We start from the raw sequence: 22,141 nt of genomic DNA, 5'->3' as shown, positions 1-22,141 counted from the left end.
TGAGGGGGGTGAGGGGGGTGTGAGCGGAGAGAGAGGGGGGTGAGCGGAGAGAGGGGGGGGTGAGCAGATGGTGTCAGCCCTCGCCTGCTTCAAGCGCAACTTCCCCGGTGAGCGGTGAGAGGGATGAGTGGGGGGAGGGGTGAGTGGTGAGCGGGGGAGAGGGAGGAGGGGAGGGGGGGGCAGTGGGGTGAGTGGTGAGGGGGAGCGGTGAGCGGAGGAGAGGGATGAGCGGGAGGAGGGGAGGGGGGTGGCAGTGGGGTGAGCGGTGAGGGGGAGGGTGGTTACGAGACCGATGACACGGGGGGGAGGTAGGAGCCCATGGTGAGCGGTGAGCTGGGGGGACGGGTGAGCGGTGACCAGGGGGAGCAGGGGGAGCTGGGGGGGGGGGCAGTGGGGTGAGCGGTGAGAGGGGGGGGTGGGGGCAGTGGGGTGAGCGGTGAGCAGGAGGGAGGGGTGAGCGGTGGGGTGGGGGGGGGCAGTGGGGTGAGCGGTGAGGGTGGTCACGAGATTGAGGACACGGGGGGGGGGGAATGCGATGGGGGTGGAGGTGGCGCTGGGATTGTGTTGTGTACGTCAGGGACGCCGCCTGTAATGGGTTAATAGGCGCTCGCTAACACCACCAGGACGCGGTGGGATTATGGCCGGGGGTGTGGTAGACCCAGCGGACAGCTGACAGGCTTGGCAGGCAGTCTTGCCGGTGGGCTAGCAGACTGGCCGGATAGTGAGTTAGTTGACTGGCTAGTGTGTTCGTTGACTGGGTAGTGAGTTAGTTGACTGGCTAGTGTGTTCGTTGACTGGCTAGTGAGTTAGTTGACTGGGTAGTGAGTTAGTTGACTGGCTAGTGTGTTCGTTGACTGGCTGGGCTGGTGACGCTGTGCGTGCTACGGTAGTGCAGCGGTTAGCGCTACGCTGCGCTACGAACCCGGCGGGTCCTGAGTTCGATTCCCGCTCACGGCCAACACCAACACCACCGGTGACGATTATCTGAACCAGGTCCTGGGCCTCCCCTAGGTCGACTCAGCCTCAAATGAGTGCCTGGCGCGGTGTGTAAACATCGCCACTGGGGAGACAAAGGCGGCCCTGCGTGGTTCTGTAATGTTCCGGCCTTCATAGGTGCTCGCTAACAGCACTTGCCCCTACAGTCTGGGGGATCTTTGTCTTTGTGTGAGTTGTGTGTGTGTGTGCGTCTACCCGTGTGTGTGTGGAGTGGTGACTGTGTGTGTACCCGTGTTGGACAGCAGAGGTCTCACTCCGAATCAGTCGAGCGCCATGATCTTTTCATCGGTTGCGTAACGCTGTGTGGAAGCTACCTGGTCTGTCGCTCCGCACGAAGCTTCGGGTCTTCTCGGCCACGGTCATTCCCTCCCTTCTCTACGCTTGCGAAACGTGGACCCCCCTAGTGGAGCATCTTCGCCGGTTGGAAACATTTAGGCTGGCCTGCCTACGATCCATCCTGGGTTTAACCAGGCTGGATTGTGTGAGGAGCTCACAAGTCCTTGAAAGATCTGGGCAAAGTCCCATCAGTGAGCTCCTCCGGCAGGCAAGGCTGCGTTGGCTGGGCCATGTAGCCCGCATGCCCAGCCACCGCATGCCTAAACAGCTTTTGTTCGGCCGGATCGAGGGGGCTAAACGGGCGCGGCACGGGCTAGAGAAGAGATGGAGTGATGTGGTACAGGAGGACGTGGAGCTGAGTGGACTTGCCGATGACTGGTACCAGCGGTGTCAAGATCGGCCTCAGTGGAGGAGGCTCGTGAAGGACGCTACTGGGCAGTTGGAGGCAGTCGCCCTCCAACAACAACGGAGGGCGGAGGAGCGACGCTCACAACAACGAGCCGGGTGGCTAAAGCACAACAAGTTGGCACAGTAGGGGGCACAGGTGGTGCATCAGCCAGTCATCTCGGTCATCTCGGTCAGTCGACCCGTGGCACCTGCTGGGTCTGCCCCGTGACCTCCTGCCAGCGGGCGTTCGACACTTCACGTGGCCTCAATGTGCACATGGCCTGGCACAAGCGTCGTGGTGACGTCACCGCCACTTAGTGGCGAATGGCGGTTGTTGTTGTTGTACCCCGTGTGTGTGTGTAGTAGTGACTGTGTGTGTGTGTAGTGGTGACTGTGTGTGTGTGTGTACCCCGTGTGTGTGTGTAGTGGTGACTGTGTGTGTGTGTGTGTGTATCCCGTGTGTGTGTGTAGTGGTGACTGTGTGTGTGTGTACCCCGTGTGTGTGTGTAGTGGTGACTGTGTGTGCGTGTGTACCCCATGTGTGTGTGTAGTGGTGACTGTGTGTGTGTGTGTGTAGTGGTGACTGTGTGTGTGTGTGTAGTGGTGACTGTGTGTGTGTGTGTACCCCGCGTGTGTGTGTAGTGGTGACTGTGTGTGTGTGTAGTGGTGACTGTGTGTGTGTGTGTACCCCGCGTGTGTGTGTAGTGGTGACTGTGTGTGTGTGTGTGTACCCCGCGTGTGTGTGTAGTGGTGACTGTGTGTGTGTACCCCGCGTGTGTGTGTAGTGGTGACGCTGTACTCGACGCTGGGCGCCGACGCCGTGGCCCATGGCCTGCGGGAGTCCGCCGTGACTCACCTCATCACCAGCAGCGAGCTCCTGCACTCCAAACTCAAGGTGTGGCGGTGGTGGTGTCACAGTGGTGGTGGTGGTGTTACGGTGGTGGTGGTGGTGTGGTGGTGTCAGTGTGGTGGTGGTGGTGTCAGTGTGGTGGTGTCAGTGTGGTGGTGGTGGTGGTGGTGTCAGTGTGGTGGTGGGGGTGGTGTCAGTGTGGTGGTGGTGGTGTCAGTGTGGTGGTGGTGGTGGTGTCAGTGTGTTGGTGGTGGTGGTATCAGTGTAGTGGTGGTGTCAGTGTGGTGGTGGTGGTGGTGTCAGTGTGGTGGTGGTGGTGGTATCACTGTGGTGGTAGTGGTGTCAGTGTGGTGGTGGTGGTGGTATCAGTGTAGTGGTGGTGTCAGTGTGGTGGTGGTGGTGTCAGTGTGGTGGTGGTGGTGGTATCAGTGTGGTGGTGGTGGTGTCAGTGTGGTGGTGGTGGGGTTAGTGTGGTGGTGTCAGTGTGGTGGTGGTGTCACTGTGGTGGTGGTGGTGGTGTCACTGTGGTGGTGGTGGTGTCAGTGTGGTGGTGGTGGTGTCAGTGTGGTGGTGGTGGTGGTATCACTGTGGTGGTGGTGGTGTCAGTGTGGTGGTGGTGGTGTTAGTGTGGTGGTGTCAGTGTGGTGGTGGTGGTGGTGTCACTGTGGTGGTGGTGGTGTCACTGTGGTGTTGGTGGTGTCAGTGTGGTGGTGGTGATGCGGTGGTGGTGGTGGTGGTGTTGACGTTCCATCTGTGTGTGTGTGCATATTGAACTTCTATCGCACCGTACGTACCCAACCGTGCTGTGTGTGTGTGTTGAACTTCTTTCACACCGTACGTGCCCAACCGCGCTAATCGGAGGTGCGGGGATGGAAGGACAACAAACTAAACACAACCAGCAGGTGTAAAGAAACGAGTTTGCCAATCTCGATGATGATGATGATGATGATTTAGACGTGGCATAGATCCGAGTGGCTTCCTCATATTGGCAGGAAGAGAACGTTCCAGACGGCCGCGGAAGCAGCGCGTCTGAAAGCGTCGCAAAACGATGATGATGACGATGATGACGACGACGATGATGATGATGACGATGATGATGATGACGATGATGATGACGATGATGATGACGACGATGATGACGATGATGACGATGATGATGATGACGATGACGACGATGATGATGACGATGACGACGATGATGACGATGACGACGATGACGATGATGACGACAACGATGACGATGATGATGACGACGACGACGATGATGATGACGACGATGACGACGATGACGACGACGATGATGATGAGTGGTATGATGATGAGTGGTGTGATGATGAGTGGTGTGATGATGAGTGGTGTGATGCCCTCCCACACAGTCCATACTGGACCACGTGCCATCCCTGCGACACATCATCCACGTGGACCCCCTGGACGCAGAGGGGGTGGCCTTCCCACAATGCATTGCGGTGCACAGCATGGCCGAGGTGCAGCAGCTGGGGGCAGAGCCGCAGAACAGTGCGTGACACTCACCACTCACTCACTCGCTCACCACTCGCTCACCACTCACTCACCCACTCACTCACCCACTCGCTCACCCACTCACTCACTCACCCACTCGCTCACCACTCGCTCACCACTCACTCACCCACTCACTCACCCACTCACTCACCCACTCACTCACTCACCCACTCGCTCACCACTCGCTCACCACTCGCTCACCACTCACTCACCCACTCACTCACCACTCGCTCACCCACTTGCTCACCCACTCACTCACCACTCACTCACCAATCGCTCACCCACTCGCTCGCCCATCCACTTACTCGCTCGCCCACTCACCTATTCACTCACTCGCCCACCCGCCGACTCACTCGCTCACCCGCTCACCCACTCGCTCGCCCATCCACTTACTCGCTCGCCCACTCACCTATTCACTCACTCGCCCACCCGCCGACTCACTCGCTCACCCACTCGCTCGCCCACTCACCTATTCACTCACTCGCCCACCCGCCGACTCGCTCGCTCACCCGCTCACCCACTCGCTCGCCCATCCACTCAACCCGTTTCAAACTAAATCGGCTCGACCGCTCGAACCCATCGCCCTACCCTCTCTCCTCTCCCCCCCGTGCCCCTCCCCGTGCCCCCCCCCGTGCCCCCCCCCCGTGCCCCCCCCCCCCCGTGCCCCCCCACCAGTGGCGATGGCGGTGGAGGAGGCGCAAGCGGGCGACCTGGCCGTGGTCATGTACACCAGCGGCTCGACGGGGCTGCCCAAGGGCGTGATGATGACGCATGCCAACCTCATCAGCGCCATGGCGGGGCAGTGCCAACGCATTCCTGGGCTCGGGTGGGTAAGGGGTGTGGGTGGGTGTGGTGTGGGTGGTGTGGGTGGGTGAGAGAGAGAGGGTGAGTGGGGGCGGTGTGGGTGGGTGGGTGTGTGGGTGGGTGGGTGGGTGAGAGGGTGGGTCTGGTGTGGGTGGGTGAGGGGTGTGGTGTGGTGTAGGGGTGGGTGGGTGAGAGAGGGTGGTTGTGGGTGGGTGAGAGAGAGTGGTTGTGGGTGGGTGAGAGGGTGAGAGAGGGTGGTTTTGGGTGGGTGAGAGGGTGAGTGGTGTGGGGGTGGATGGGTGTTGTGTGGTGTGGGTGGGTGGGTGGGTGAGAGGGTGGGTGGGTGAGAGGGTGGGTGGGTGTGGTGTGGGTGGGTGGGTGGGTGAGAGGGTGGGTGTGGTGTGTGTGGGTGGATGAGAGTGGGTGGATAGTGGTGTGGGTGAGTGGGGTTGTGGTTAAGTGGTGGTGTGGGTGGATGGTTGTGTGGGTGGGGGTGGGGGTTTGGGTGGTTGGGGGTGGGTGAGTCGGTGAGAGGGTGGGTGGGTGGGTGAGAGGGTGGGTGGGTGGGTGAGAGTGGGTGGATGGTGGTGTGGGTGGGTGGGGTTGTGGGTGGGTGGGGTTGTGGGTGGGTGGGGTTGTGGGTAAGTGGTGGTGTGGGTGGGTGGGGGTCTGGGTGGATGGTGGTGTGGGTGGGGGTGGGGGGGTGGGTGGTAGGGGGTGGGTGGGTCAGAGAGAGGGTGGGTGTTTCTGGATGAGTGGGTAGATGTGGGTGGGTGAGAGGGTAGGTGGGTAGATGTGGGGAGCGGTGGTGCAGCGGTTAGCGCTATGCTGCGCTACGAACCCGGCGACCCGAGTTCGATTCCCGCTCACGGCCACCACCGGCGACGATTATTTGAAGCGGTCCTGGGCCTCCCCTAGGTCGACTCGGCCTCAAATGAGTACCTGGTGCAGTGTGTAGTAAAAATCGCTAGCACTGGGGAGACAAAGGCGGCCGGGCGTGGTGCTGGCCACCCACCCCCTCGTGTGCCACAGTGCCGGTAGCCTTCACAGGTGCTGCTGCTACTCACCGCACTTGCCCCGACATTCTGTTGAGGCTACACGGGGGACCTTTGTCTGTGTTGCGAGCAGGCCCAGTGACCTCTACATCGGCTACCTGCCTCTGGCTCATGTCCTGGAGCTGGGCGCTGAACTCTCCTGCCTGGCTCACGGCTGTGCCATCGGATACTCCTCACCGCTCACCATCACCGACCAGGTGAGTAAGGCCGCGCTGCTCACCACTCGCTCACCAGTCGTCATGGCCAACCAGGTGAGCATACAACATCATCGCCACCGCCGCCCACCACTCAATCACCACTCACCACTCACTCACGACTCACTCACGACTCACTCACCACTCACCATCACCACTCACTCACGACTCACTCACCACTCACTCACCTCTCACTCACGACTCACTCACCACTCACCATCACCACTCACTCACGACTCACTCACCACTCACTCACCACTCACTCACCACTCACTCACGACTCACTCACCACTCACTCACGACTCACTCACCACTCACTCACGACTCACTCACCACTCACCATCACCACTCACTCACGACTCACTCACCACTCACTCACCACTCACTCACCACTCAATCACCACTTACTCACGACTCACTCACGACTCACTCACCACTCACCACTCACCATCACCACTCACTCACGACTCACTCACCACTCACTCACCACTCACTCACGACTCACTCACCACTCACCATCACCACTCACTCACGACTCACTCACCACTCACTCACCACTCACCACTCACTCACCACTCAATCACCACTTACTCACGACTCACTCACCACTCACTCACCACTCACCATCACCACTCACCATCACCGACCAGGTGAGCACGCCACGCCACTCACCACTCGCTCACCACTCACCACTCGCTCACCACTCACCATCACCGACCAGGTGAGTAAGGCCACGCCGCTCACCACTCGCTCACCAGTCGTCATCGCCGACCAGGTGAGCATACAACATCATCGCCACCGCCGCCCACCACTCAATCACCATTAACACTCACCATCAACACTCACCACTCACCATCACCACTCACCATCAACACTCACCATCACCACTCATCATCAACCGACCAGGTGAGAATTACAGCATTGGCACCCTGATTACTACCACCATCACTGCAACAACCACCATCATAATCATCACTACAACCGCCACCGTCATCATCACTAGCACCATCATCATCATCACTACATCCATGACCACCATAACCACCACCACCATCATCATCACCACTACCACCACCATCATCATCACCACTACCATCATCATCACCACTACCACCACCATCATCATCACCACTACCACCACCATCATCATCACCACTACCACCACCATCATCATCACCACTACCACCACCATCATCATCACCACTGCCACCACCATCATCATCACCAGCACCACCATCATCATCACCACTACCACCACCATCTTCACCACCACCATCTTCATCATCATCACCATCATCGTCACCACTACCACCACCATCATCATCATCACCACCATCTTCATCATCATCATCATCATCACCATCATCATCACCATCTTCATCATCATCACCATCATCATCACCATCTTCATCATCACCACCACCACCACCACCATCACCACCATCATCACCACCATCTTCATCATCATCATCACCATCATCATCACCATCTTCATCATCACCACCACCACCACCACCATCATCATCATCGTCACCACCATCACCATCATCATCACCACCGCCAGCACCACCGCCACCACCACCGTATCATCGTGCTCGTGCCCATTGCGTCTGCTCAGATGATCGCTAACCTCTAACCTCTGCCCCCCCTTACTTACCCCCCTCCCCCCCCTGACCCCCGTGGTGTCTACGACCCGCACAGTCCAGCAAGATCAAGCGAGGCAGCAAGGGCGATGTCTCCGTGCTTCAGCCCACGCTCATGGCGGCCGTGCCGGTGGGTACACGCCGCTACGCAGACACACAACGCACCCAACGCACCCAACGCACCCAACGCATCCCACCCATCCCACCCATCCCACCCACCCCACCCACCCTGGTAGCCTTCACAGGCCGTCAGGGGGCAAGTGTTGTGAGTGAGCAGCAACACTTCTAGCTTGAACTCTCACACACACACCCACACACACTCACACACACACACTCACTCACACACTCATACTCACACACACCCACACACACTCACACACACACACTCACTCACACACTCATACTCACACACACTCATACACACTCACTCACACACACGCACTCACTCGCACACACACACACACTCACTCACACACACGCACTCACTCGCACACACACACACTCACACACACCCACACACTCACTCACACACTCACACACACTCACTCACACACACGCACTCACACACTCACACACACACACTCACACACTCACACACACACACGCACTCACTCGCACACACACACACTCACACACACCCACACACTCACTCACACACTCACACACACTCATTCACACACACGCACTCACTCGCACACACACACTCACACACACTCACACACACACGCACTCACTCGCACACACACACTCACACACACTCACACACACACGCACTCACTCGCACACACACTCGCACACACACACACACTCACTCACACACTCACACACTCACACACACTCACACACACACTCACACACTCACACACACTCACACACCCACACACTCACACACACTCACACACTCTCACACACACTCATACACCCACACACACACACTCACACACACACTCACACACACTCACACACACTCCACCCACACTCACACACACTCACACACACTCACACACACACACTCCACCCACTCGCACTTGAGTCCCATCGCATGCCCCCCCCACATGCCCCTCCACATGTCCCCCCACGTGTCCCCTGTCGCCCAGGAGATCATGGACCGCATCAAGAAGTCGGTGATGGGGCGCGTGGCGGAGATGAGCGCCCCGCAGAGAGCCGTCTTCAACGCCGCCTACAGCTACAAGATGCGCCACCTAGCCCAGGGCGCAGACACACCGCTCTGCAACTGGTACGAGAGCGTGGTGGGTACGCGCGGAGGTACGCGCGGAGGTACGGCGTAGAGGGCGGTAGACTTGGAGGTGCAACACCAGCGGTGACGATTATCTGAAACGGTCCTGGGCCCTCCCCCTAGGGTCGACTCGGCCGTAAATGAGTAGCTGGTGTAGCGGTGTGGAGTAGTGAACATCGCTAGCACTGGGGAGACAAAGGCGGCCGGGCGTGGTGCTGGCCACCCACCCCCTCGTGTGCCACAGTGCCGGTAGTCTTCATAGGCGCTCGCTAACAGCACTTGCCCCCACATCCTGTTAGAGGCTACACGGGGGACCTTTGTCCGTGAGTCTATAGCTGCTGATCGCTACTCACAGCCACTTGCCCCCACAGTCTGTTGAGGCTACAGGGGGACCTTTGTCTGTGTCTATAGCTGCTACTAACAACACTTGCCCCTACAGTCTGTTAGAGGCTACACGGTGGACCTTTGTCTGTGTGTCTATAGCTGCTACTCGCTACTCACAAGCCACTTGCCCCTACATCCTGTTGAGGCTACAAGGGGGACCTTTGTCTTTGTGCCTATAGCTGCTACTCGCAGCCACTTGCCCCCACATCCTGTTGAGGCTACACGGGGGACCTTTGTCCGTGTGTCTATAGCCGCTACTCCAGGCCTCCTAAAACTGTAGATTCGCTATAAATAGCGCCACATATCTACAAACTAAGCCTGGCTGCGTCTACAAACTAGTGAGTGCGCGGAGTGCGCAGTTGCGTAATCCGCGGCAAGACGTACGGCATCGTTATACCGAGCATTGCAGCTGCAGCAACATGGGAGGGAAGGAAGTGGCGACGCCGTTCCAATCCTCACACACCCTTCAGTATGGGATGGAGCTCATCACGACGGAGGCCAATGGCGCGCAGTCCTGTCGTTGCTTGTTCTGTGTTCACCAAGGCCGTGATGTGGTCGAGGTGACGGGCGACTGGGGCCGCAAGCGCAAGAACCGCACCGACATCAGGTACTTCACGAAGCCGTTCCTGCCGCATCAGTACCGCCACCATCTTGAAGGGCAGCACAAGGAATCGTGGATGCTCTACCAGACGCTGTCGCCCGATAAGAAGAAGAGCTACTTCAACGGCATGGCCAAGCGCACCAACACGCTCCACAACTACATGGACCTGTCGACCGCGTCGATCGACTACGTGATCCAGAACAGCATCATTGAGACAATTATCGGGGACTTGTTCTTTCGCGATGACGACGAGGACAGCGGCGACGACAACGACGACGAGGACGCGGCCGCAGCCATCGCCAAGAAGGCCGCCAAGAAGACCAAGGAGAAGGTCAACGCGATGAAGCTGTTCGTCAAGAAAGTGAACATCGAGACGGGGACGTATACGTACACGGCAACAATCAAGAACGAGATGCGCTTCGAGCTCGCCATGGACCACGTCGGTGTCGGCATGTCGTTCCGTCAAACGGCTGCTGCCATCGATCATGCCAGGATCCGCACCAACACGCCGAAGCTGCAGGGCATGAACGACCTCATCGTCGCACAGTCAGTCCGTGTTCTGGGGGCCGTCGGGCTGCAGATGATCGCCAGGATAATCGACGATCCATCGGTGTGGGCCTCCTCTCTGGCTGGCGACGGCAGTACTCACCGCGGTCGGTCGTTCTTTGACCTGCGCACCCGCGTTTGTTACCGCGGCTTCCTCGTCAATCTGCACCTGGTCGCGATCCCTATGTTCGAGCGTCACACTGCTCAGAACATCTTCCGCATGCTCGTCAAGTTCCTCGACGCGCTGTGCCCCAACTGGCGCGCCAAGCTGATCGGCTTTTCATCGGACGGCGAGAATACGATGACTGGGCGTCACGGGGGGCTGGTGACGCTCATTGTGAAGGAGGCCGAGAACGACGTCATTCGAATCTGGTGTCCGCCTCATCAGATCGATATTGTGGTCAAGAAATCCGCCGAGTGCGTCTTCGATGGCAGCTGGGTGAAGATCGTGTACGACTTTTCGGTGTACCTCCGCGCCCAAAACAACCTGATCATCAAGATGAAGGTCAAGTGCCCCAGGAAGGCTAACCGATGGGCCAATCTCGGGAACGTGCTCAAGTTCTACAAGCAGTACCGCCGAGCATTGATCGAATACACTACTGAGAACAACCCCGCGAAGCTGCCCACCGCCGATTGGTGGGTTCTCACCTACGCGCTCGCGCCCGCCATCGACGCCATCAACGTCACTAATCGTCCAGCTCCAGAGCCAGTCGCTGCTCATGGCGCAGCAGGAGGGGAGCATATTCAGTCGCTTATCGGGTCGCTCACCGTTTTGTTCAGTGTTGAGATTGTTGATGGCGTCAACAATCACGATGAGGCGTACGTGTCGTATCATGATCAGTCGATGCGCATCGCGTCTGCCGCGATCATTGCCCACATTGGGGACCAGGGATCGTTTGCGCAGGAGAGCTACGATGGTCTCAATGAGGTCGACAAGACGAGGATCGTAAGGAGATCTCGATATATGCGATGACGCTGATCGCGGGTCTCAACGACGTCAAAGCAGAGCGTAACGACGCCAATCGAGCTCTCGACCAGGATGCGGCGCCCGTGATGCCCGCTCAGCTCGTGAAGATGCGTCCTGGTGTGTTCGTGGAGGACGCGCTGCCAGTGAGTGGCGTGCATGTTACGAAATTCTGGTCAGCTGTGAAGGTCGACATGGTTGAGGAGGAGCATCGCCAACTGGTCAAGCTCTACAAGGAGGACACGATCATTCACGACGCCATCAACAAGCACACCAACACGACGACATTCAACGACGCGTGGGATGTGCTGCCGAGTGGTTTCGACAACCTCCGCGCTTTCAGCGGCGGGTTGGCATCGGTGCTCGCCAACACGACGGCGGTCGAGTCGGACTTGTCGATACTCAAGTGGGAACTCGACGAGTTCCGCAGTTCTATGATGCATCTGTCCCTTGAGGGCATCTTCCAGACAAAGCAGCGTCGCCTCCTGGTGTCGTTGCTTCGTTAGCGAGCGTAAATCAATGCAACAATGGGGCTCTATAGATGATCTACATTTATTCTACAAACTAATCCTGGCGGTGTCTACAAACTAAGCTAGTCTGTATAGTTTGTAGATATGCACAGTTTTAGGAGGCCTGCGCTACTCGCTACTCACAGCCACTTGCCCCGACATCCTGTTGAGGCTACACGGGGGACCTTTGCCTCTGCAGGCTGGTGTTCAGCAAGGTGGCCGGGATCCTGGGGGGCTCCATCCGCATGATGCTGTGTGGGGGGGCCCCCCTCTCGCCGGACACGCAGCGCTTCATGAACGTCTGCTTCAGCTGCCCCGTCCTGCAGGGATACGGCCTCACGGAGACCTGCGGCGCTGCCACCATCACCGACGGTAACCACGGTGACCGTGGGGGGGCGGGGGGGGGCGGATCCATCACGGTAACCGGGGGGGGGCGGATCCATCACGGTAACCGGGGGGTGCGGATCCATCACGGTAACCGGGGGGTGTGGTTCCATCACTCACGGTAACCAGGGGGTGGGGCTCCATCACCGTAACCAGGGGGTGTTGCTCCGTCACTCACGGTAACCAGGGGGTGTGACTCCATCACTCGCGGTAACCAGGGGGCGTGGTCTTTGTCTGTGTGTGTAGCCAGTGACTACAGCACGGGCCGCGTGGGAGCGCCGCTCGTTTGCTGTGAGATCCGCCTACGAGACTGGGAGGAGGGTGAGACACACACACACACAGACACACACACTCACACACACACACAGACACACACACACATACACACTCACACAGACACACACACACACAGACACACACACACACACTCACACACACATTCACACACTCTGCCACACACACATTGTGGGTCACGGGACAGACTCAGGTCACTCATCCCAACCCCTCCCCCCACCCCTCCCCCCTGTCCCTCCCCCCACCCCTCCCCCACCCCTCCCCCCTCCCCGCAGGAGGCTACACGACTCGCGACTCCCCGTTCCCGCGGGGCGAGATTCTGGTGGGGGGAGGCAACGTGGCGCTGGGCTACTACCGGGGGGCGGGGCTGCCCCCCAGCGGGGGGGAGTCGGGGGACTTCGTGACGGACGACTGCCCAGGCGACGGCCCCCACCCCCCCCAGCGGTGGTTCTGCACCGGCGACGTGGGGCAGTTCGGCCCCGACGGCAGCCTCAGCATCGTGGGTACGGCGCTAACCCCGTGGGGGGCCGGGGGGGGGCGAGGGGGGGCTTTGTGAGGGACGATTTACCTGGCGAGGGGGGGGGCGAGGGGGGGCTTTGTGAGGGACGATTTCCTTGGCGAGGGGGGGGGGCTCTGGGGGGCGGCTCTGGGGGGCTTTGTGAGGGACGATTTACCTGGCGAGGGGGGGGGGCGAGGGGGGGCTTTGTGAGGGACGATTTACCTGGCGAGGGGGGGGGGCTCTGGGGGGCGGCTCTGGGGGGCTCTGTGAGGGACGATTTCCTGGTGGGGAGGGGTGGTGGTGGTGGTGATGTTTGTGTTCTGGTGTACCCAGACCGCAAGAAGGACCTGGTGAAGCTCCAGGCGGGAGAGTACGTGGCTCTGGGCAAGGTGGAGTCGGCGCTCAAGAGCTGCGCCCTCATCGACAACATCTGTGCGTACGCCACCAGGTGAGGACCCCACGGTGGCTGGGAGATGTTGACTACCTCGCCTGGTGTGCAGGAGGTCGTGGGTTCGATCCCGACCCTGACGACGCCTGCTGCTGTTTATTTGCAGTTTGCGTGTCTCATCATCATCGTCACGGTGGCTAGGAGATGTTGACTACCTCGCCTGGTATGCAGGAGGTCGTGGGTTCCATCCCGACTGCTGCTGTATATTTGGAATCTGCGTCTCTCTCATCATCATCATCATCACGGTGGCTAAGAGATGTTAACTACCTCGCCTGGTACACAGGAGGTCGTGGGTTCGATCCTGACCCTGACGACACCTGCTGCTGCTGTATATTTAGAGTCTGCGTCTCTCTCATCATCATCATCACGGTGGCTAAGAGATGTTAACTACCTCGCCTGGTGTACAGGAGGTCATAACTTCGATCCCGACCCCAACTACCTCGCCCGTTGACCTCTCGGAATGATCCCCCACCCCCCCGCGACCCCCGCGACCCCCGCGACCCCAGCTCGCAGTCGTACGTCATCAGCTTCGTGGTGCCCAACAAGGAGCGCCTCACCAGCCTGGCGAAGCAGCGTGGCATCGCGGGTACCTTCGAGGACCTGTGCAACCACGGCGACATTGAGCGCGAGGTGCTGCTCGCCATCGCAGAAGCCGCTCGCAAAGGTGGGTGGGGGGGGGTCGGGGTGTGGCGGGGGGGGGGGCATGGACTCGTGTGTGTGTGTGTGTGTGTCTGTGTACGTGTGTGTGTATGTTTGGATGTGTCGATGAGTGTGACTGAGTGTGTGTGCGTGCGCGTGTGTCTGCGCCTGTATACGTGCGTGTGTGTACACGTGCGTGTGTGCGTGCGTGTACACGTGCGTACGTGTGTGTGTACGAGCGTGTGTGTACACGCACGTGTGTGTCTGTGTGTACACGTGCATGTGTGCACGTGTACACGAGTGTGTGTGTGTACGAGTGTGTGTGTGCGTACATGTGCGTGTGTGTACACGTCCGTGTGTGTCTGTGTGTACACATGCGTACGTGTGTGTGTACGAGCATGTGTGCATGTGTGTACGAGCGTGTGTGCGTGTGTGTGTGCGCATGTGTGTGTGCACATGTGCGTGTGTGTGTGCGTATGTGTCTGTGTGTGTACACACGTGCGTGCGTGTGTTCACGAGCATGTGCACGTGTACACAAGCCCGTACTTTATCCGTACATATCTGTAAACGTACCTGTATATGTATCTACACGTATCCGTATCTCTGTATACCTGTGTGTGTGTCTGTGTGTGTGTGTGTGTCTTGGTGCGCGCAGCGCGTCTGGAGAAGTTTGAGGTGCCCGTCAAGGTGCGCCTGAGCCCCGAGCCGTGGACCCCCGAGACGGGCCTCGTCACCGACGCCTTCAAGCTCAAGCGCACCGAGCTGCGCACGCGCTACCTGCCCGACATCGAGCGCATGTACGCCGGCAAGTAGCCGCCAGGAGGACCTCCGCCAGGGGGATCTTCCTCCGCCAGGGGGACCCTCACCTCCCTCCGCCAGGGGGATCTCCCTCCGCCAGGGGGATCTCCCTCCGCCAGGGGGACCTCCGCCAGGGGGATCTTCCTCCGCCAGGGGGACCCTCACCTCCCTCCGCCAGGGGGATCTCCCTCTACCAGGGGGACCTCCGCCAGGGGGATCTTCCTCCGCCAGGGGGATCTTCCTCCGCCAGGGGGACCCTCACCTCCCTCCACCAGGGGGACCTCCCTCCGCCAGCCAGGGGACCTGTCAACAAAGGGGCCTCCGCAGGGGCCTCGTCTGTCAGTCCCCCTCCACTAGGTCCGTCCGCTGGCCCTGCTCAGCTAGGCCTGTCCAGCTAGGCCTACTCAGCTAGGCCTACTCAGCTAGGCCTACTCAGCTACGCCTACTCAGCTAGGCCTGTCCAGCTAGGCCTGTCTAGCTAGGCCTACTCAGCTAGGCCTACTCAGCTAGGCCTGTCTAGCTAGGCCTACTCAGCTAGGCCTACTCAGCTAGGCCTACTCAGCTAGGCCCTGTCCAGCTAGGCCTACTCAGCTAGGCCTGTCTAGCTAGGCCTACTCAGCTAGGCCCTGTCCAGCTAGGCCTACTCAGCTAGGCCTGTCTAGCTAGGCCTACTCAGCTAGGCCTACTCAGCTAGGCCTACTCAGCTAGGCCCTGTCCAGCTAGGCCTGTCCAGCTAGGCCTGTCCAGTTAGGCCTACTCAGCTAGGCCCTGTCCAGCTAGGCCTACTCAGCTAGGCCTGTCTAGCTAGGCCTACTCAGCTAGGCCTACTCAGCTAGGCCTACTCAGCTAGGCCTACTCAGCTAGGCCTACTCAGCTAGGCCTGTCTAGCTAGGCCTACTCAGCTAGGCCTACTCAGCTAGGCCTACTCAGCTAGGCCTACTCAGCTAGGCCTACTCAGCTAGGCCTGTCTAGCTAGGCCTACTCAGCTAGGCCTACTCAGCTAGGCCTACTCAGCTAGGCCTACTCAGCTAGGCCTGTCCAGCTAGGCCTGTCCAGCTAGGCCTGTCCAGCTAGGCCTGTCCAGCTAGGCCTGTCTAGCTAGGCCTACTCAGCTAGGCCTGTCTAGCTAGGCCTACTCAGCTAGGCCTACTCAGCTAGGCCTGTCTGCTAGCCCGCCGGCTGAACGTAGAGGGGGGGGCGGCCGATCCGAGGTCAACGGTGATAGCCCAGCCTCAGTGGGTCAAGGAGGGGGGGGAAGGGGGTTACTTAATCGATCACATTCCATTTCACATTTCTACCCTGCGTCTAGTTTGTTGTCCTTCCGCCCGCACCTCCCGCACCTCCGATTAGCAAGGTTGGCTACGTACGGCGTGAAAGAAGTTCAACACACACACAGCACAGCAAGGTTGGCTACGTACGGTGTGAAAGAAGAAGTTCAACACACACACAGCACAGCACGGTTGGCTACGTACGGTGTGAAAGAAGCTCTCTACCCCCAATCGGCACCGTCCCAAACTTTTTATTTTTGTTACTTTTCTCGCGAGCAATCGTCCGGTCCATTCTCACCCCCCCTCCTACACACCCCCCCACACCTCCTCACCCCCCCCCCACCAATCCCCCACCTCCTCACCCCTCCCACCCACCAACCCCCCACCTCCTCACCCCCCCCCCCCCCCCCCCCCCCCACCACCCCCCCACCGCCTCAGCCAAAATATAAAACTTGTATTTGCCAAAGATGCGCGGTGGAATTGGAGGGTTACGGGGGGTGCCAGTGGGTGTCGGGGTTGACGGTGCATCCCTGTCAACCCATTGTCAGTGCGCTCGACGTTACTAGCAGACCAACTCAGACCGTATTGGTCAGCCCCCGTGTCCTTTATAAACCTCATCGTGCACATTCCCGTGATCACAAGGGAGAGAGAAGCACAAATTGACAATTACGATTCGTTGACCGCAGTGAAACGGCTGGACGCCGTGTGGGGGGGGCCTGACAACTCAATTCGCCTGTTGCAAGAACACGGGGGGGGGGGGGGGTAGAGCGCACGGCATGGGGATGTCACGGTGGGTGGGACGTGTGGTGTGGTGTGGTGTGACCCCCTGAACCCTGCGGGTTTTGTGGTGACCTGGAAATACACTTGATGTCTGTTGCACACCGAACCCCGTGTCTCTCTCTCTGTCTGTCTCTCTGTCTGTCTCCGTGTCTCTCTGTCTGTCTCTCTGTCTGTCTCCGTGTCTCTCTGTCTGTCTCCGTGTCTCTCTGTCTATCTCCGTGTCTCTCTGTCTGTCTCCGTGTCTCTCTGTCTGTCTCCGTGTCTCTCTGTGTCTGTGCGTGTGTGTCTCTCGCGGTGTGGGGAGCGGTGGTGCAGCGGTTAGTGCTAACGTGATGGGGGGGGGGGGGTGAGTGAGTGAGTGAGGGGGGGGGTGAGTGAGTGAGTGAGGGGGGGGGTGAGTGAATGAGTGAGGGGGGGGTGAGTGAATGAGTGAGGGGGGGTGAGTGAATGAGTGAGGGGGGGGTGAGTGAGTGAGTGAGTGAGTGGGGGGGGGTGAGTGAGTGAGGGGGGGGGTGAGTGAGTGGGGGGGGGTGAGTGAGGGGGGGGTGAGTGAGTGAGGGGGGGTGAGTGAGTGAGGGGGGGGTGAGTGAGTGAGGGGGGGGGGGTGAGTGAGTGAATGAGTGAGGGGGGGGTGAGTGAGTGAGTGGGGGGGGTGAGTGAGTGAGGGGGGGTGAGTGAGTGGGGGGGGGTGAGTGAGGGGGGGGGTGAGTGAGTGAGGGGGGGGGGTGAGTGAGTGAGTGAGTGAGGGGGGGGGTGAGTGAGTGAGTGAGGGGGGGGGTGAGTGAGTGAATGAGTGAGGGGGGGTGAGTGAGTGAGGGGGGGGTGAGTGAGTGAGGGGGGGGTGAGTGAGTGAGGGGGGGGTGAGTGAGTGAGGGGGGGGTGAGTGAGGGGGGGGTGAGGGGGGGGGGTGAGTGAGTGAATGAGAGTGGGGGGGGGTGAGTGAGGGGGGGGTGAGTGAGTGAGGGGGGGGTGAGTGAGTGAGTGAGGGGGGGGTGAGTGAGTGAGTGAGGGGGGGGTGAGTGAGTGAGTGAGGGGGGGGTGAGTGAGTGAGTGAGGGGGGGGTGAGTGAGTGAGTGAGGGGGGGGTGAGTGAGTGAGTGAGGGGGGGGTGAGTGAGTGAGTGAGGGGGGGGGTGAGTGAGTGAGTGAGGGGGGGGTGAGTGAGTGAGTGAGGGGGGGGGTGAGTGAGTGAATGAGTGAGGGGGGGGTGAGTGAGTGAATGAGTGAGGGAGGGGTGAGTGAGTGAGTGGGGGGGGTGAGTGAGTGAGGGGGGGGGTGAGTGAGTGAGTGAGGGGGGGGTGAGTGAGGTGAGTGAGGGGGGGGTGAGTGAGTGAGTGAGGGGGGGGTGAGTGAGTGAGTGAGGGGGGGGTGAGTGAGTGAGGGGGGGGTGAGTGAGGGGGGGGTGAGGGGGGGGGGTGAGTGAGTGAATGAGAGTGGGGGGGTGAGTGAGGGGGGGTGAGTGAGGGGGGGGTGAGTGAGTGAGTGAGGGGGGGTGAGTGAGTGAGTGAGGGGGGGGTGAGTGAGTGAGGGGGGGTGGTGAGTGAGTGAGTGAGGGGGGGGTGAGTGAGTGAGTGAGGGGGGGGTGAGTGAGTGAGTGAGGGGGGGGGGTGAGTGAGTGAGTGAGGGGGGGGTGAGTGAGTGAGTGAGGGGGGGGTGAGTGAGTGAGTGAGGGGGGGGTGAGTGAGTGAGTGAGGGGGGGGTGAGTGAGTGAGTGAGGGGGGGGTGAGTGAGTGAGTGAGGGGGGGGGGTGAGTGAGTGAATGAGTGAGGGGGGGGTGAGTGAGTGAATGAGTGAGGGAGGAGTGAGTGAGTGGGGGGGGTGAGTGAGTGAGGGGGGGGTGAGTGAGTGAGTGAGGGGGGGTGAGTGAGTGAGGGGGGGGGGGTGAGTGAGTGAGTGAGGGGGGGTGAGTGAGGGGGGGGTGAGTGAGTGAATGAGTGAGGGGGGTGAGTGTGAGTGGGGGGGGAGTGAGTGTGGGGGGGTGAGTGAGTGGGGGTGGTGGTGAGTGAGGGGGGGGTGAGTGTGAGTGAGTGAGGGGGGGGGTGAGTGAGTGATGTGTGAGGGGGGGTGAGTGAGTGAGTGAGGGGGGGGTGAGTGAGTGAGTGAGGGGGGGGTTGAGTGAGTGAGTGAGGGGGGGGGTGAGTGGAGTGAGTGAGGGGGGGGTGAGTGGTGAGTGAGGGGGGGGTGTGTGGAGGGGGGGTGTGGTGAGTGTGTGGGGGGGGTGAGTGAGTGAGTGAGGGGGGGTGGTGGTGAGTGAGGGGGGGGTGTGAGTGAGTGAGTGGGGGGGGGTGTGTGTGTGAGTGAGGGGGGGGTGAGTGAGTGAGTGAGGGGGGGGTGGTGAGTGAGTTGAGTGGGGGGGGTGGTGAGTGAGTGAGTGAGGGGGGGGTGTGAGTGAGTGAGTGGGGGGTGGTGAGTGAGTGAGGGGGGGGGGTGTGAGTGAGTGAGTGGGGGGGGGGTGTGTGAGTGGGGGGGGGTGAGTGAGTGAGTGGGGGGGTGTGTGAGTGAGTGGGGGGGGTGAGTGTGTGGAGGGGGGGGGTGTGTGGTGTGTGAGGGGGGGTGTGAGTGGGGGGGGGGTGGTGTGGTGTGAGTGTGGGGGGGTGTGTGTGTGAGGGGGGGGGTGGGGTGAGTGGGGGGTGAGTGGGGGGGGTGGTGAGTGAGGGGGGGGGGTGGTGAGTGAGGGGGGGGTGAGTGGTGAGTGAGTGAGGGGGGGGGTGTGTGGTTGAGTGAGGGGGGGGGTGAGTGAGTGGGGGGGGTGAGTGAGTGGGGGGGGTGGGTGGGGGGTGAGTGGGGGGTGAGTGTGAGTGGGGGGTGAGTGAGTGAGGGGGGGGTGAGTGAGGGGGGTGAGTGAGTGAGTGAGGGGGGGGGTGAGTGATGTGAGTGAGTGAGGGGGGGGTGAGTGAGTGAGTGGGGGGGGTGAGTGAGTGAGGGGGGGGGTGAGTGAGTGAGGGGGGTGAGTGAGTGAGGGGGGGTGAGTGAGTGGGAGGGGTGAGTGAGGGGGGGTGAGTGAGGGGGGGGGAGTGAGGGGGTGAGTGAGTGAGTGAGGGGGGGGTGAGTGAGTGAGTGAGGGGGGGGGGTGAGTGAGTGAGTGAGGGGGGGGGTGAGTGAGTGAGGGGGGGGGGTGAGTGAGGAATGAGTGAGGGGGGGGTGAGTGAGTGAGGGGGGTGAGTGAGTGAGTGGGGGGGTGAGTGAGGGGGGGGTGAGTGAGTGGTGGGGGGGTGAGTGAGTGGGGGGGGGTGAGTGAGTGAGGGGTGAGTGAGTGAGTGAGGGGGGGGTGAGTGAGTGAGAGTGAGGGGGGGTGAGTGAGGGGTGAGGTGAGTGAGTGAGGGGGGGGTGAGTGAGTGAGTGAGGGGGGGGGTGAGTGAGTGAGTGAGGGGGGGTGTGAGTGAGTGAGGGGGGGGTGAGTGATGAGTGAGGGGGGGTGAGTGGTGGGGGGTGTGTGTGAGTGAGGGGGGGGTGAGTGAGTGGGGGGGGTGAGGTGGTGGGGGGGGTGAGTGAGTGAGGGGTGAGTGAGTGAGGGGGGGGGGTGAGTTGATGTGATGAGTGGGGGGGGGTGAGTGAGTGTGGGTGGGGGGGGGGTGAGGGGTGGTGAGTGGGGGTGAGTGAGTGGGGGGGGTGAGTGGGTGGGGGGTGAGTGAGTGAGGGGGGGGGGTGAGTGAGTGGGTGAGGGGGGGGGTGGGTGAGGGGGGGTGAGTGAGGGAATGTGAGTGAGGGTGGGGGGGAGTGAGGGGGGGGGTGAGTGAGTGGGGGGGGTGAGTGAGTGAGGTGGGGGGTGAGTGAGTGGGGGGTGAGTGAGGGGGGGGGGTGAGTGAGTGAGGGGGTGGTGAGTGAGTGAGGGGGGGTGAGTGAGTGAGTGAGTGGGGGTGAGTGAGGGGGGGGGGTGAGTGAGTGGGGGGGGGTGAGTGAGTGGGGGGGGTGAGTGAGTGAGGGGGGTGAGTGGGGGTGAGTGAGTGAGGGGGGTGTGTGAGTGGTGAGTGGTGGGGGTGAGTGAGTGGGGGGGGGGGGTGAGTGAGGTGAGGGGGGGGGTGAGTGAGTGAGTGAGGGGGGTGAGGGGGGTGGTGAGGGGGGGGGGTGAGTGAGTGAGGGGGGGGTGAGTGAGTGAGGGGGGGTGAGTGGTGAGTGAGGGGGGGGGTGAGTGAGTGAGGGGGGGGTGAGTGAGTGAGGGGTGGTGGTGAGGGGGGGTGAGTGAGGGGGGGGGTGAGTGAGTGAGGGGGGTGGTGAGTGAGTGAGGGGGGGGGTGAGTGAGTGTGGGGGGGGGTGAGTGAGGGGGGGTGAGTGAGTGAGGGGGGGGTGAGTGAGTGGTGAGTGAGTGAGGGGGGGGGTGAGTGAGTGGGGGGGTGGTGAGTGAGTGAGGGGGGGGGGGTGAGTGAGGTGGGGGGGGGTGAGGGGGGTGTGAGTGAGGGGGGGGTGAGTGAGTGAGGGGGAGTGGTGGTGTGAGTGGGGGGGGGTGTGAGTGAGGGGGGGTGAGTGAGGGGGGGGGGTGAGTGAGGGGGGGGTGGTGAGTGAGTGAGGGGGGGTGAGTGAGTGAGGGGGTGGGTGTGAGTGAGTGAGGGGGGGGGTGGTGATGAGGTGAGGGGGGGTGAGTGAGTGAGGAGTGAGTGAGGGGGGGTGAGTGAGTGAGTGGGGGGGGGTGAGTGAGTGAGGGGAGGGGTTGGTGAGTGAGTGCGGGGGGTGTGAAGTGAGTGAGGGGGGGGTGAGTGAGTGAGGGGGGGGTGAGGTGCGTGAGTGAGGGAGGGGGGGGTGAGTGAGTGGAGTGGGGGGGGTGATGTGAGTGAGGGGGGGGGGAGTGAGTGAGGGGGGGGGTGAGTGAGGGGGGGGGGTGAGTGGTGAGTGGGGGGGGGTGAGTGGAGTGGGGGGGGTGAGTGCGTGGGGGTGAGTGAGTGGGGGGGGGGTGTGAGTGAGTGGGGGGGGTGAGTGAGTGGGGGGGGGTGAGTGAGGGGGGGTGGTGAGTGAGTGGTGGGGGGTGGGGCGTGAGTGAGTGGGGGGGGGGGTGTGAGTGAGTGGGGGGGGGGGTG

General features: G+C 61.0%; 1 protein-coding gene across 1 annotated transcript; it reads left to right on the top strand.

Moving 5' to 3' along the window:
- Positions 1–2,491: 2,491 nt before the first annotated feature.
- On the top strand, positions 2,492–15,539 carry LOC144952147 (long-chain-fatty-acid--CoA ligase 4-like; the record flags this gene model as incomplete). Its single annotated transcript, XM_078882551.1, has 12 exons — positions 2,492–2,614; positions 3,946–4,084; positions 4,763–4,913; positions 6,020–6,143; positions 7,842–7,913; positions 8,881–9,020; positions 12,224–12,396; positions 12,655–12,729; positions 12,978–13,205; positions 13,535–13,649; positions 14,156–14,313; positions 14,944–15,539. Coding segments are annotated over 12 exons (1,656 nt in total), but the record flags the coding sequence as incomplete, so codon positions are not given.
- Positions 15,540–22,141: the final 6,602 nt, after the last annotated feature.

Source organism: Lampetra fluviatilis, chromosome 66 (assembly GCF_964198595.1).
Source record: "Lampetra fluviatilis chromosome 66, kcLamFluv1.1, whole genome shotgun sequence".
NCBI classification, from domain to species: domain Eukaryota; kingdom Metazoa; phylum Chordata; class Hyperoartia; order Petromyzontiformes; family Petromyzontidae; genus Lampetra; species Lampetra fluviatilis.
This window is presented reverse-complemented; position numbering and strand designations above follow the sequence as displayed.